Raw genomic sequence first — 17,038 nt, forward strand, 5'->3', positions numbered from 1 at the left:
TCACTTAATAAGTACTTATTGAGAGTTACTATATACTACCTATGTGCTAGGTACTAGAGATTTTGGGCAGACACTGACAGCATGAGTAGAAACATGGGACTGTGGAATGATAGGAAGAAACATGCAAGCATGCACAATTTAAAGGATCCAGAAAATTTTGGAGCTGGTTACATATAAGAGGAAATTATAAAGCATATTTACAGATTGGGCTGTAAATTTTCTTTTTTTTTTTCTTATTTTGGTTTTTCAAGACAGGGTTTCTCTGTGGTTTTTGGAGCCTGTCCTGGAACTAGCTCTTGTAGACCAGGCTGGTCTCGAACTCACAGAGACCCACCTGCCTCTGCCTCCCAAGTGCTGGGATTAAAGGCGTGCGCCACCACCGCCCGGCTGGGCTGTAAATTTTCTAAGTCCATGAAGATTTTCTTTTGGGATAAAGGACTGAAAATATGAATATGAAATTCTCCTTATGAACTGAGAATACTGTGAAACAACCTCCTTTTATTAGTCACGGTTTTGGTTTAATTTATCTAATTTTTTAAAAAATCCATTACATTTATTTATACTGTGGTGTAGCATGGTGTGAGGTGGGGTGGTGGTGGTGCTGCTGCTGCTGGTGCTGCTGGTGCTGGTGCTGGTGGACGAACTGCTGGTGGTTCTGGTGCTGGTTGTGGTGGTGGTGGTGCTGCAGGTGGTGCTGCAGGTGGTGCTGCAGGTGGTGCTGGTGCTGCTTGTGGTGGTGGTGCTGCTGCTGGTGCTGGTGGAGATGCGTGTACAACTTAGAATATTTTTCATCCTGAAAAAATACTGTCTTAGAAAATAGAATTTAGGAGCTACACGGAAATGCTTTCTCATTCTGACCCATTTGGCTTGTTCTTTCAATGTTCCCAAGTTAAACTACATTTTTATGAAGCAGTGTGTAGAGAGTAGTCCTATAGTGCCTATTCAGCCAGAATGGCTGGACCACATGTTGATGCTGATACCTGAGCACTTAAAGGAGGGGAAAAAGAGAGAAGAACTGCTTGGAAATCTCGTAAAGGAGGTGTCGAATGATTTTGAAAAAAGCATGAAGAGATATTTGGGTAAGTAACGTTTGACATGGACCAAACTTCTTTTACCCCTGTCTCACGAATCAGAAGCGGAACGAAGCAGCGTGTTTGGCATACATCTGTAACACCAGCTCTTGAGGGGGAAGTGGGAGGATGAGAGTTCCAGGTCCACCCTCAACTCATAGTGAGTCTGAGACCAGCCCGAGATATATGAGATCTTGTCTCAAAAAAGCAAAATAAGACAAAATATTGAATACTATCTATTTCAAATGCCTGTATTTCTTCACTGTGATTTCTATCAATAGCTATATTCTGAGACTGCAGGCCAATCAAAGGATTTAATTTAAGGATAACTTTTGTATTTATTAGCTACTATTCATTGCTATTTGGTTTTTAATTTTTTTACTATAGTCTTAGTTATCCTATTTTTATGATTGTTAGAAAATATCCGTGTATTTTAATCTTTGTGATTAGCATATTGTTATTGCTTTTTAGACAGAGTATCACTTTGCAGCCCAGGCTGGCCTCAAAGCTCATGGCAATCCTCTTGCCTCAGTCTCTCGAGTACTGTGGTTACAGATACAAGCCACCATGCTAGACTCTGCCTTTTCTTCTTTAATTGACAAAATTATATCTATTTATCATATACAGTTTGCTTCAAAATAATGTAGGCATTGTGAACATCTAAGGTGAACCAACTGTACTACTCCATGCCTGTGCTGGAGATGATTGAAAGTAGTTAAGTATCTATAAACAGAGTATCATTTTTCACTATCTTCATATTATTGTACACTAGATCTCTTTAACCTATTCCTCCTAGGTAACTGAAATTCTCTAACATTTTGCCAACATCTCCCTAATTCCCTTTCTCCCCAGTCCCTGGTAGCTGTCTTAGAATGAATTTCTGAAGTGTATGCCAGTGATCTCTGAAGAGACAGAATGTAAAGAACTGAGGAGTAAAGGGTTCCTATGTTGGCTCTTTTGAGGGATACCTTGCTCAGCCTAGTATAGTGGGGAGGGCCTTGGTCCTGTCTCAAAGAGATGTGCTAGACTTTGTTTACTCCCATGGGAAGCCTTTCCCTCTCTGAGGAGTGGAGGTGGGGAAGGGGGGAGGTGGAAGGAGATGGAGGAGGGGAGGGGGTGGGAACTGGGATTGGTATATAAAATTTCAATTAAATAATAATAGTAATAATAATAATTATTATTAATAAAAGTGTTCCTGTATCTGAATTCACCTCCAATGGAAGGCCAAAATGATGCTAAGAGTTTGATTATATGAAAGAAAGGGATTTTTTCTTGTATTCATTTTAATGTACAGTAAATTCTACCTTACAGTATCAAGTTAGAGATTTAGACCAAAAAAAATCTTAGTCTTAGAGAATAGATCCTGGAAAGATATTCAGAAAATGTTAACACATATGTATATTTTAGTACAGAGTGTTCTTGTGAAACCTCAAGTTAAATGGCTTGAAGATGAAGGGGGCCCTTTGCCGGAATCTCCTGTGTGAGTATACTATTTTTAAAAGCAGCATATCGTCTAGCTTTGCCCACAATTTTAAAATGAGCTAACCTTATATTCAAGTCTGTAGTCATGAAGGGCAAATGTATTTTCTTTTAAAAATCTCCAGTTATTCTTTACATTAATCATCGAATTCTACTTACAGTAGTAGGAGGACCAATATGAAAAATAGTAACCTGATAAGCATTTTAAGGTGGCTCATACCTGTAATCCTGGGACTCTGTGGATGGAGGTAGGAGAACCAGAAGTTCAAAGTCAGCCTCAGCTATATAGTGAGTTTGAGGTTAACCTAAGCTACATGAAACTTGGAATAATAATAATACACCAAAACTCAATTTAGCCTTGAGTAATTTTTGATATATTATGCCAGATAAATTTTCCCATAAGCCTAACACTGTTCTTAATTCTATATTTTATGTAGCTGAGCTAGGCCAAAGTAGACATTAACTGGGAACACGCGCTAGCGCCAGGTGTCTGTTTCAGCCGCTAATGATCTCTCTCTGAAGACAATGTAGTTTCAAAACTGTGTGTGCAAACTCAGAAGGCTTCCATTCTTGACCGCAAATCTTTCCTCCCAGTCCCCAGTGTTTTCACTTTAACATTAATTTCTCAAAGCTTAAGGTATATTGTTTCAGTCATGTTTAATGTGTTGTTTTGCTTTTCCAGGGGACTGGATTATTCCAATCCTTGGCATTCTAGCTTTGTGCAGGCAAGAAACCAAATATTATCTAATTTGCACATTGTTCATCCAACTATGAAAACTTTGTTGGAGTTTGGTTATACAACATTTGCAGATATAATTTTACTGGACTTAACAGGAATTAGGTAAATTTTTATATGTATTGATTAAAACTTAAAAGCTGAATGACTCCTTTTCTGAAATATTTTATTGTGTAATTTTAAAGCTGATTTATAAATCTCTAAAACCTTTCTTTATATTTTAGAACTTAAAATTTTATCTTATCTGTTTCAACAGTTGTATAGAAGGCCAATCTGCCATTTGTCTGAATTATTTTCCTTTGTCCATCTACAGAGCTAGAGGCCCAATTGATTGTGACACTCTGAGAAATGATCTATCAATTCAAGCTAAAAAATCAGAAGAGAAAATAATGAACACATGGTACCCAAAGGTTATAAATCTCTTTACTAGGAAGGAGGCACTAGAAGGCATTAAGCCTGAAAAAACGGATTCCTTTTACAGCTGTGTTTCCATACTTATGTCAAATCAGGTATATGTGCTATATGTGTACCTTTTGAGTGATAACACTTAGATTCAGTACTTTAAATAAAATGTATTAAAGTACAGTGCTAAACAAAATTTTAAAAATAAATTAAATAAGGCCAGGGAAATGGCTCAGAGGGTAAAAGAGCTGGCCATACAACAATCAGGTTCTATTTCTGGGGCCCTTGTAAACAGCTGGATGCAACAGCTTGCGTCTGTAATCCTACAAGGGGCAGTAGAGACAGCAGTAGAGTAGAGATGCAATTGCAGTAGAGATGCAAGCTCAGAAGCTGGCATAGTCATGCAACAAGAGAAAGAGGAGAGGCCCTGCCTCAGCGAGTTGAAACGAAAGCAATGACTCCCAACATATTCACATATGTATTTCCCAAATACATTTTTAAAATAAAGAAAATATTTTATTATAATTTAATTTAAAACGTATCAGAAAATCCTCATGTTCAGAAGCAGCCTAAAGGGAGAAGGGACTGGTAATATAGCTCAGTGATGGTGTTCATCTGCCATACACGAGAATCCTATTTCCAAGACAACTCAGCACATTCATAGTAAAGTAAAAACAAAGCAAGAAAGCATGGCAGCATGTGCCAACGACTATCACCTGACCCTTGTGGAAACCAGTTGTCTCTAGTTTTTCTGCAGTGTGTTAACAGAAAGATTAGCCCAGTAAATATATGTATTAAATTCCAAGATGTTTACTTTTCATTTGATTCTCAGGAAATGTCTATTTTGAAATGCCTTTGCATCTTTAGATTGTAAACATAAAAAGAACATCAACCTTACACAATTTTGTTTTATGGCTCCCTTAAATTTTTACTACTCCAGACATAGAACTCTAGAAAAAAAACTCTAGAAAATGTTTTGAATGAAAACATTCCTTTTCAGTGAAGAGCTACAAAAGGCATTAATTCGACCTTGTTTGTTTAAGAGGGTACAATGCATCCATATGCAATGCAATACTCAATTGGCGGTGGAGCTAACATGGTACTGAGCGTATGCAGTTTCCTTTCCTCTTGCTGTCACTCTCCTAAGGACTATGATTATTTGCTAAGAAAAGATAAAGCATGTTTGGGAGATTGTTCAGATCCGAGCATGTCTTCTTGACCAAATATCTACGAGCTGATCTGAAGTAAGAATGCACTTCCATGCTTCGAAATGTACACATTTCTCGGTCACCATGGTTCTACCTCTGCGGTCACCAAGCACGTGAAGGAAACCTGACTTCTCCAGGAGGAAAAGTACCCGGAGATCTTCTGCTTACTGATTTCTGCAGCATAAATACTTTCAACATGTGGAATTCAAGATTCTAAAAGTTTTAATAATTCCTCAAATTTGTGATTGTTTAACAATTGGCTCTTGTGGCCATAGGAGGTATCTTTAGTATCAGGGCTATTGTCTGCTCCTGCCTTCATGTGTAAGGTGTAAACCTTCTAATCCCCAGTCTTCTCCATTTGCAGTGACGTTTTATTTATATTTTAATAAATAAAGCTTGCCTGAAGTTCAGAGAGTAAAACGGCCACACTGGCCAGCCTTACAGACCAGGCTGCAATGACACACACCTTTAATCCCAGTAGCCACACTAGTTGTCATAGAAACCGGGCGATGCATGATTTACTTTAATCCCAGTGGTGCATGCCTTTAATCCCAGACCTAGAGAGAGTTATAAAATGGGAGGAGACAGCTCTCAGATACAGTCTCATTCTGAGATTCCTGGAGGCAGGATCACTCTTTTAGACCGAGGTAGAGGTAAGAGCCAGTGGCTGGCTGCTTTGCTTTTCAGGTCTTCAGGTTGAACCCCAATATCTGTCTCTGAGCTTTTATTGATTGTGTACCACCATATTGTTTGGTTCTTTGAAATGTCTAATGTGCCAGGGACAGACAAACTAGCAAATACAGAAATTCTACACTGCCATGTTTAGAGTGCTGATATTCTATTAAAAATGGTTTCCATATATTGTTCTATTTATTGTTTAGACATTTATTAAGGATGGTTATGACTTCAGGAGTAAGCAAGTTTATGGAGATCATGTAATTATATACAATTCATTTAAGGTAAAGATTGAGTTTATACCTTCTGAAGTAATACTAATTTGTGTTATCATGTAGTTAAAGGATCTCTTACGGAGAACGGTAGAAGAATTTGTAAAACTCTTTGATCCAAAAGACCAAGACAGGCTTCCAATATTTAAGATGGAATTGACATTTGATGAAGATAAAATGGAATTTTATCCCACCTTTCAAGATTTGGAAGATGTCGTTTTTGGTCTGGTAGAACGAATATCTGAAACTCTGCAGGTATTACCTCATCCTTAACCACCATGCGTCCTCATACTGTTCTGCTTCAGAATATTTGAATTGAATCTCACTGCACTCTGGATAAACATAAAATATTATAGTTTTATTTCCCTCCCACTTATTTTAAGTTATATTTTTTCTTTTACAACTCTGTCATTTGGAGATGTTTTCCTCCTTCTTACTTTTCTTATTGTTCTAAACTAATATTTATTTTTTTAAATATTTATTTATTTATTATGTATACAATATTCTGTCTGTGTGTATACCTGCAGGCCAGAAGAGGGCACCAGACCCCATTACAGATGGTTGTGAGCCACCATGTGGTTGCTGGGAATTTAACTCAGGACCTTTGGAAGAACAGGCAATGCTCTTAACCTCTGAGCTATCTCTCCAGCCCTATTTATTTATTTTTTATTGATTTTATTGAGCTCTACATTTTTCTCTGCTCCCCTCCCATCCTACCCTCTCCCATGGTCCCCATGCTCCTAATTTACTCAGGAGATCTTGTCTTTTTCTACTTCTCATGGAGATTAGATCCATATATGTCTCTCTTAGGGTCTTCTTTGTTGTTTAGGTTCTCTGGGCTTGTGATTTGTAGGCTGGTTTTCTTTGTTTTATGTCTAAAAACTCCTTATGAGTGAGTACATATGATAATTGTCTTTCTGGGTCTGGGTTACCCCACTCAAAATGATATTTTCTAGCTCCATCCATTTGCCTGTAAATTTCAAGATGTCATTATTTTTTTCTGCTTTGTAGTACTCCATTGTGTAAATGTACCCCATTTTCTTTATCCATTCTTCGGTCGAGGGGCATTTATGTTGTTTCTAGGTTCTGGCTATGACAAACAAAACTGCTATGAACATAGTTGAGCACATGTCCATGTGGCACAGTTGAGCATCCTTTGGATATATACCAAAAAGTGGTATTGCTGGATCTTGAGGAAAGTTGTTTCCTAATTTTCTGAGAAATTGCCACACTGATATCCAAAGGGCTGTACCAGCTTGTATTCCCACCAGCAATGCAGAAGTGTTCCCTTTACTCCACAACCTCTCCAGCATAAGTTGTCATCATTGTTTTTGATCTTGGCCATTCTTATAGGTGTAAGATGGAATCTCAGAGTTGTTTTGATTTGCATTTCTTTGATGACTAAGGATATTGAACATTTCCTTAAGTGTCTTTTAGCCATTTTAGATTCCTTTGAGAGTTCTCTGTTTAGGTCTGTACTCCACTTTTTTATTGAATTATTTGTTCTTTGGATGACCAATTTCTTGAGTTCTTTGTATATTTTGGAGATCAGACCTCTGTCTGACGTGGGGTTGGTGAAGATCTTTTCCTATTTTGTAGGCTGTCATTTTGTCTTTTTGACTGTGTCCTTTGCTTTAGAAGCTTTTCAGTTTCTAAATACCTGTTAAATGATAGAAAACTAACTAAACTTAAGGTGGTTTGATTTTATCTCTGAGGTTTTACATTTTGAGACATGGTGTCATTTTGTAGCCGAGGTTGTCGTGCTCAGCTCCAATTTGTTTTTATATTGTATTAAAAACTATTCACTATTAATACTTTTCATTGAGTTACCTTTTCTTCAACCACAGAAATTTAAAGAAGAATGTCATAGATGAGTTCAGCTACGTATGCATGACATCCAATTTTGTTTTTGTTTGTGTTAGAATGTCCAAACAGTGCCGTCTTGGCTGTCAGGAACGACATCACCTGTGAATCTTGACACAGAACTTCCAGAGCACGTGTTACAGTGGGCTCTCAGTACTCTGAAGACGGCAGTGCATCAGAACCTAGAAGGCGCAAAAGCACATTATGATTCATATGGTATATATGAAGGGGGTTTTTATCATTCTGTTTTTAGCTAGGATTTAGGCAGATATCTGGTTTTCTGGTGCTGTTATGAAAGAACCAGAAATAAGCAGAATCATGAATAGTCATGGATCAGACCTAAAAATTTGCACTTTATTGGCTGGTTTGAGGGGGTGAACATTAATGGAGCAGGGAAAAAGAAAATCGGAGATACTGGATTAATAAGCTACAAAAAGGCTGAAATCATGTGACTTTGGCCATGCTACAGTGCATATATAGATAACACACATTGAACTTATTTTTTTTTCTTTTTTAAAATTTTAATTTTTAGGGTTTGTGGAGGGAGGAATCACAAGGGTGGGAGGTGGGCATGGAAGGACTGAGGAATGAGTGTGAAATTACCAAAGAATCAATAAAAATATTTTTTTAAAAAATAAGAGAGCAGTTTTGTAAAGCCCGAGGTTTAACTTTAATGCAAAGTGTCTCTGATATCAGGATGGATAGTTGCCCTTTGACAGGCTATTACCTAAAACTGTCTGCTATCTGACATCTATTCCTCTAAATTATTTTCAAAGTTTCGACCATTGTAGTACATAAAAATGTAAAGATACACTTGTTTGGGCAGACAGTCCTATTACTCTCTTTGCAATGCACTAAATAAACTTGTCTTTTTGGCTTCAAAACCTATTTTACTTGGTTTGCCTCTTGAATCTTTAAGCATTTTTATTATCTATTTTAGGTTAGTATACAAAGTAGTGGCTGCTAAATTCTTTTCCTCTTCTTATTTCTCTAAATGTTGTAATCTACATCTGTCAACACCCTATTAAAATCATGCTTGAGTAGGCTACTCTGTTCTGTGATAATACAGAAACATTTTGCTATATTAAAATGTTATTCATATTTTAATTGGAATGTTGATTTTTCAGTTGAAAAATATAACTGGCTCCTTGATGGGACTGCAACAACTATGATAGAGACTTTCCAGGCAGAAGACCATACTTTTGATGAGTACACAGAGGTAAGTGGTGATTCTGTTTTTTCATTTTATTCTTATTTTTAATTAAAATATAATTACACTATTACCCCCTTCCCTTTCCTTTCTCCAGCCCCTCCCATGTACCTATCATACCCTCTAAAATTCATGCTCTCTTTTCTTTTCATATATATATATATACATATATATATATATGCAATACAGATATGTAACGTGTGTAACACACATGAATATACACACACATATATATACCTAAATATATAAATATAACCTACTGAGTCCATTTAATATTGTTTGTTATATGATGTCAGGGCTGGCCACTGGTATTGGATAACCAGTTAAGGGCTTGCTTCATCCTTGGGGAAAAAGTAATGCACCCTCACTCAGCAGTCCCTAGGTTCTTGTGATTCTTTGTCTATGGTGCGGGCCCCCAAACCTTGAGATTTTTCCTCTTTCACACAAGCATGACTATTGGTGTCATCCTTTTCCAGATCTTGTTTCAGCAGCCCTATGGTTGTGGTATCCTGGGTATAGCTTCCCTGTCGGTTCTAGGAGACACAGCCTCACAGCAGGTGTCCTGGTCTAGCTCTACAGTCTTTCCCAGTCAACAATGGTCCTTGAGCATAGGGTGCAGGAAATGTGTCATACATGTACCCATTGCTGCTGGGCACCTCATTATTAGCTGTTCTTCACACTTGACCAGCTGCAGACATTACAGACAACTGTAATTTGTTCTGTGCTTATTTTTAAAAATGCATTTTGAGCCAGGTGTGGCATACATGCCTTTAGTCCCAGCACTAGGAGGAAGAGGCAGGTGGATCTCTGTGAGTTTGAGGCCAGCCTGGTCTACAGAGAGAGTTCCAGGACAGCCAAGGCTACCTTAGGTAAAGGAAACCTTGTAACAACAATAAAAAATTACATATTCTCTCTTTCCTTTTCCTCCCTCCAGTCCCCACCCCCCTCACACACACACACAAAACCCACTGACTCCTTTTTGTGGTTGGTGTGTATATGGTTTCAGGACTGGCCACCTACTTTATCTTGGATAACTAATATGGGTCTCACCCTGAAGAGGCTATTTCTCCCTCTCTCAGACATTAGTTGCCAGAGTGTCAGGACCAGAATACCATATACCATACTGTGAAACTGTGTCTCCTAGAAATAGCTACAAAAACAGGACCTGAATAATTATAATATGAAGAGACATGCTAACTCAGAAAGACGATTATGTTTATTTTGAATACTTTTTGAATTTTCTTTAATTAAGATCTCTTTGCTCTAGGTATAATGCTTCAAATAATATAAATAGAACTTCTTATTCAAGGCTTCATTTTAGTAAAGCCATTGATTTGCCTCATAATTATGTTAATTGTTCATTCAGTCACCCGTTGAGTTAATAAAATTTTAGTTAAACATTTTAAGATAGGATTTATTTATTTATTTATTTCTAGAAAGAGCATGTGCGCGTGTGCCCTGGCATGTGGGAGTCAGAGGAGTTGGTTCTTTCTATTGTGTAAGCACCAGAGATGGAGCTCAGGCACTTGGGCTTGAAGGCAGGCACCTTGATTTGATAAGCCATCTCACCTACTTATAAAAAGTTTTTGTATTACAGTAAGATTAAAAATAAACAATATCTAAAGACCTTTCTTCAGGAGCTTAAGTTTGTCAATGAAATCTTGATGTAGAAACAACAATTATGATAACTTTAATCCCAGCACCCAGGAGGCAGAGGCAGGAGGATTTTTGAGTTCAAGCCAGCCTGGTCTACAGAGCGAGTTCCAGGACAGCCAGGTCTACACAGAGAAACACTGTACCAAAAACAAAAGAAATAATAATTATGATAAGTTGATATAAATATTAGAATAGAGATTAACAAAGTATTATGTAAACACAGAAGAAAATTGCTGTTGTTTTTAAAGATGAAGGTTTCATGCAAGAAATGGAACAAAAGTGAGCTTAAGTCAAGTGTGTGTAACGAGCACAGATGTGGGCATAGACAGGGTTTCACTATCTGGAAAGGCTAATCTGGAACTCACTATGTTGCCCAGGTGGGCCTGCCTAACACAGGTGTGGGTGTAGACAGGGTTTCACTATCTGGAAAGGCTAATCTGGAACTCACTATGTAGCCCAGGTGGGCCTGCCTAAGTGCATGAGCCTTTTGCCCCCAACTCTCAAATACAAGGATTACAGGAACACAATATCAGGACCAGCTGAACTCTGGTTTGAAGTAGATGTTTTTTTTTAAATATTTATATTTATTATGTATACAATATTCTGTCTGTGTGTGTGTCTGCAGACCAGAAGAGGGTACCAAACCTCGTTACAGATGGTTGTGAGCCACCATGTGGTTGCTGGGAATTGAACTCATGACCTTTGGAAGAGCAGGCAATGCTCTTAACCACTGAGCCATCTTTCCAGCCCGAAGCAGATGTTTATATGGATACAGAAGATATAGAGCAAAGCTGTGCATGTGTGTGCATATGTTTGTGTGTGCTTGTGTGTATGCGTGCGTGTGTGTGTGCATATGTGTGTGTGCATGTGTATGTCTGTGTGTGCATGTGTGTGTCTATGTGTGTGTACACCTACCATAGCACTTGTGTGGAGGTGAGACAACAACCCACAAGAGTCAGTTCTGTCTCTACCACGTGCCTTTATGCTCTGAGCTATCTCAGTGGCTTAGAAGAAGATGAGTTTTTAAGTTTCCTTTTTTTAATTATTAAATTTATTTTTTAAAAAAACAATCATTCTCATTTTACATACCTATCCCAGTTCCCACTCCCTCCACTCCTTCCGCTCCCCTCACCTTCTCCCCACCGCAGTCCCCCATTCACTCCTCAGAGAGGTTAAGGTTTCCCAAGGGGAGTCAACAAAGTCTGTCACATCACTTTGAGGCAGGACCGAGGCCGTCCCCCATATCTAGTCTGAGCAAAGTATCCCTCTAAATAGGACAGGCTCCAAAAAGGCAGTTCAAGCACTAGTGATAAATCCTGGTCCCACTGCCAGTGTCCCCACAGACTGCCCTACCCACACAATTGTCACCCATATTCAGTGGGCCTAGTTTGGTCTTATGCTGGTTCCCCCACTATCAATCCAGAGTCAGTGAGCTCTCACTAGCTCAGGTCAGCTGTTTCTGTGGGTATCCCCACTATGGTCACAACCCCTTTTGCTCATATTTTTGCTCTTCTCTCGGACTGATTTCCAGAAGCTTGGCCCAGTACTTAGCTGTGAATTTTTGCATCTGTTTCCATCAGTTGCTGGTTGAAGGTTCCATGATGACAATTTAAGGTAGTCATCAATCTGGTTATAGGGGAATGCCAGTTCATGTACCCTTAAGAGTCTTAGCTGGGGTCATTCTTGTAGATTCCTGAGGATTTCCCTACTGTCATGTTTCTCACTAGTTCTATACTGGCTCCCCCAATCATGATATCTCTTTCTCTCATGTTCTTCCTCCCCCTCTCTACTTCCACCCTCCTTTTGTCATTTTTTCTTTACTGCTGAGTATTACTCCATTGTGTAAATGTGCCACGTTTTCCTTATCCATTCTTCGGTTGAGGGTCATTTAGGTTGTTTCCAGGTTCTGGCTATTATGAATAATGTGCTGTGAACACATTTGAGCACATGTCCTTGTGGTATGAGTGTGCATCTTTTGGGTATATGCCCAAGAGTGGTATTGCTGGGTCTTGAGGAAGGTTGATTCCCAATTTTCTGAAAAACCACCACTGATTTCCAACATGGCTGTACAAGTTTGCACTCTCATCAGCAGTGGAAGAGTGTTCCCCTTACTCCACATCCTCTCCGGCATAAGCTATCATTGGTATTTTTGACCTTAGCTATTCTGACTGGTGTAGGATGGTATCTCAGAGTCATTTTGATTTGCATTTCCCTGATGGCTAAGGATGTTGAGCAATTCCTTAAGTGTCTTTCAGTCATTTGAGATTTTTCTGTTGACAATTCTATGTTTAGATCCAAACCACATTTTTAAATTTGATTATTTGGTGTTTTAATTTCTAGTTTGTTGAGTTCTTTATATATTTTGGAGAACAGTCCTTTGTCTGATGTGGGGTTGGTGAAGACCTTTTCCCATTCCGTAGGCTTCCATTTTGTCTTATTGACTGTGTCCTTTGCTTTACAGAAGCTCCTCAGTTTCAGGAGGTCCCATTTATTAATTGTTTCTCTCAGTGTCTGTGCTACTGGGGTTATATTTAGGAAGTGGTCTCTTGTGCCTATGCATTGAAGACTACTTCCCACTTTCTCTTCTATAAGGTTCAGTGTAGCTGGGTTTATGTTGCAGTCCTTGATCCATTTGGACTTGGGTTTTGTGCATGGAGATAGATATGGATCTATTTGCATTCTTCTACATGTTTGCATCCAATTATGCCAACACCATTTGATGAAAATGCTTTTTTTCCATTGTATAATTTTAGCTTCTTTGTCAAAAATTGGGTGTTTGTATGTGTGTGGCTTTGATTTAATTCCATCTGTCACCTCTCTCTTTTCATACCAATACCAGGCTGTTTTCATTACTGTAGCTTTGTAGTTGAGCTGGATGTGAGGGATGGTGATGCCTCTGGAGGTTCCTTTATTGTACAGGATTGTTTGAGCTATCCTGGTTTTTTTGTTTTTCCATAGGAAGTTGAGTATTGTTCTTTTAAGGTCTGTGAAAAATTGTGTTGGGATTTTGACGGGGATTGCATTGAATCTGTAGATTGCCATTTTTATTATGTTGATCCTACCTATCCAAGAGAATGGGGGGAGATATTTCCATTTTCTGATATCTTCTTCAATTTCTTTCTTCGAAGACTTAAAATTCTTGTCATACAGGTTTTTCACTTCCTTGGTTATCATTATTCCAAGATATTTTATATTAATTGTGGCTATTGTAAAGGGTGATGTTTCTGATTTCTTGCTCAGTCCTTTTATCATTTGTATATAGGAGGGCTACTGTTTTTTGAGTTGATCTTATATCCTGCCATGTTACTGAGGGTGTTTATCAGCTGTAGGAGTTCCCTGGTAGAATTTTGAGATTCACTTATATATACTATCATATCATCTGCAAATAGCAAAAGTTTGACTCCTTCCTTTCCAATTTGTATTCCTTTGATTTCCTTTTGTTGTTTCATTGCTTTAGCTAGTACTATATTATTAATACATCTTGTCTTGTGTAGTAAAAGGTCACTTATTGGTTCCTGGCTGCTTAACCCCAAAATAATCACACAGAAACTGTATTAATTAAATCACTGCTTGGCCCATTAGCTCTAGCTTCTTATTGGCTAACTCTTACATATTAATTTAATCCATCTCCATTAATCTGTGCATCATCACCCTGAGGTCGTGGCCTACCAGCAAAATTTCAGCACATCTGTCTCTGGCAGTGGCTTCATGGCTTCTCTCTAACTCCGCCTTCCTTTTCTCAGCATTCATTTTAGTTTTTCCCACCTAAGTTCTGCCTTATCAACAGGCCAAGGCAGTTTATTTATTAACCAATGGTATTCATGACATACAGAGGGAAATCCCACATCAGTCTTGTTCTTGATTTTAGTGGAATCCCTTTGAGTTTCTCTCCATTTAATTTGATGTTTGCTTTTGGCTTGCTGTATATTGCTTTTATTATGTTTAGAAACATTCCTTGTATCCCTGATCTCTCCAAGACCTTTATCATGAAGGGATGTTATATTTTGTCAAAGGCTTTTTCAGTATCTAATGAGATGATCATTTTTTCTTTCAATTTATGTATATAGTGGATTACATTGACAAATTTTTGTATGTTGAACCATCTCTGCATCTCTGGGATGAAGCCAACTTGATCATGGTGGATTGCCAGGTTCTCTGGCAGAAAGAGCAGGGGCAGAGCCGGAACAGCCGGACTCTCCCTGGGGCTGAGCGGGATGGTGCGTGTTGAAACAACCAGATGCCCTCCCCACTTGGCCACCAGGGAGAAGCACATCTACTGAGTAGGGAGTCTGTCAAAGCATGATCTAGTTTAATAGTATCAAGCAGGGACTTCTATAGTGTTGTGATACGAATGGTGGGCCGCTTCCCGCCACCCGGCTAGCTTTACCCAAAATAATTACACGGAAACTGTATTCTTTTAAACACTGCCTGGCCCATTAGTTCCAGGCTCTTATTGGCTAGCTCTTACATATTGATCTAACCCATTTCTAATAATGTGGGTAGCCCCATGAGCTGGCTTACCAGGAAAGATCTTAACCTGCATCTGTCTGGAGTGGGAGAATCATGGCGACTCCCTGACTCGGCTTCTTTCTCCCAGCATTCTGTTCTGTCTACTCCACCCACCTAAGGGTTGGCCTATCAAATGGGCCTAGGCAGTTTCTTTATTAATTAACCAATGAAAGCAACAGATTAGAAAGAAATCACTCCCACATCATTTCCCCTCTTTCTGTTTAAACAAAAAAGACTTTCATTTTAACATAGTAAAATTACATATAACAAAACAGTTATCAAGCAAGAATTACAGTTGCAATATTTATATCTACTTTATCTTTTATCATAACTAAGTAAAACTATAATTATCTATCCATTCTTCAACTCCATCAAAGACTCCAGAAGGATATACTATTACCTAAGTAAACAAGAAATAAGAAACTTCAAACTCTAGAAATGACAGAGACATCTCGCTGCCTGTACAGTCACCCAAAGTTCCTCTGTACCGTTGGGGCATCCATCTTTGGCTTACAGGCCCATAGTATCCAGCAGCCCACATTACTATAGGATTGTGATGTGGGTGGAAAAACTTGGGATGGGTTGAGGCAGAGTAAGGAACAAGGGCCAATAATATTCTGCCACACTAGCAGTGGCTAGGCAGAGGCAGGTCTAGTTCTGGTAGCCAGAGACAGGTCTCCAAACTCTAGCTAGGCTCAGGAAATTATACTGGGCCTCACGCTAGGGCCTCATGAGGCCGAGTGAGTGATTTTTTTTTATGTGTTTTTTGATTCGATTTGTCAGTATTTTATTGAGTATATTTGCATCAATGTTCATGAAGGAGATTGATCTGTAATTCTCTTTCTTAGACAAGTCTTTGTGTGGTTTGTGTATCAGGGTAACTGTAGCCTCTTAAAGAGTGTTTGGTAATGTTCCTTCTGTTTGCTACCAGCCCTATGAGCCATGCTCTTTGCCCCAGCTCCAGGGATGCAGCGGGTCCACTTTGCCATCAATCAACCTATAGCATTCTGCTCACAAACCCCATTTCAATGCTCTATAGCTGGACCTCCCTAAAAAGCCAGAGCTTTTTATGCAGCAGGAACCAGGAAGCCCTCCCCTAAAGAAGCCACACAGCCTCCTCTGCCAATGCTGAGTCAGGAAGACCTCTCTTAAAGGAGTCATCAGCAAACTGAGCCCATCAAAAAAATGGCTACCAAGTTCTTTTGTGTCTAGAATTCCTTCCTAAGCTCTCTCAGGTTTTTTTGTGGATGTAGTTGCCCCACCTTGGCGTGACAATTTGTTGCAGTTTGTAATAAAGTTGTCCCACATTTCTCCATTTCGTTAAGGGAATTTTTCATTTCCTCTTTAAGAGTCTCTTTCATCTTCATAAAGTTATACTTAAGGTCATTTTCTTCTGTTTCTTTTGGGTTAGGATGTTCGGGTCTTCCTGTTTTAGGATCTCTAGGTTCTGGTGGTGCCACATTGCTCTTTATGTTGTTGAATGTGTACTTACACTGGCATCTGCCCATCCAGTAAGTGCAGGTGGAGCCTGTACTCCAGGGGTTCCCTCTTCCTCCAGTTGGTGAAGGTGAGGCCTGTGGCTTAGGTGGTCGCTCTTCCTCTGGGTGCAGGCAGTGTCCTATAGGTGACACTGATGTGGTTCTGGGGCTCCTCCAGGTATAGTCCGGGCCAAGGCTGTCTCCAGGGGAAGTCTGTGCCAAGACTCCAGTGGTTACAGATGTGGTGGGGGGATTGTTGTATGTGTGGGGGATCTGCTCTGGGGTCTCTGGGGTTTGTTGGGTTTGGGTATGGCACAGGATGTGCCTCCCAATGCTAGGCTAGAGAGCAGAGCCCTCCAGCACAGAACCCAGACATTAACCTCTCCAGGGGCAGTCTGGTCCAAGGCTCCAGTGGTCACAGATGCCTTGTTTTCTTTTTTATTTCTTTCTTGACCCATTTGTTATTTAAAAGCAAGTTGT

The 17,038-nt window shown here is 39.2% G+C and overlaps 1 protein-coding gene across 1 annotated transcript in view; it reads left to right on the forward strand.

Moving 5' to 3' along the window:
• Dnah12 (dynein axonemal heavy chain 12) overlaps positions 1–17,038 on the forward strand; it is a 159,293-nt gene that overhangs the window by 5,434 nt on the left and 136,821 nt on the right. The window contains exons 6-12 of the mRNA XM_075988847.1: positions 890–1,079; positions 2,478–2,550; positions 3,232–3,390; positions 3,599–3,794; positions 5,909–6,097; positions 7,765–7,921; positions 8,833–8,924. Of these exons, the coding sequence (XP_075844962.1) occupies positions 890–1,079; positions 2,478–2,550; positions 3,232–3,390; positions 3,599–3,794; positions 5,909–6,097; positions 7,765–7,921; positions 8,833–8,924 (1,056 nt within the window). The remainder of the gene's footprint in view (positions 1–889; positions 1,080–2,477; positions 2,551–3,231; positions 3,391–3,598; positions 3,795–5,908; positions 6,098–7,764; positions 7,922–8,832; positions 8,925–17,038) is intronic.

This window comes from Microtus pennsylvanicus, chromosome 10 (genome assembly GCF_037038515.1).
Source record: "Microtus pennsylvanicus isolate mMicPen1 chromosome 10, mMicPen1.hap1, whole genome shotgun sequence".
Classification (NCBI taxonomy): domain Eukaryota; kingdom Metazoa; phylum Chordata; class Mammalia; order Rodentia; family Cricetidae; genus Microtus; species Microtus pennsylvanicus.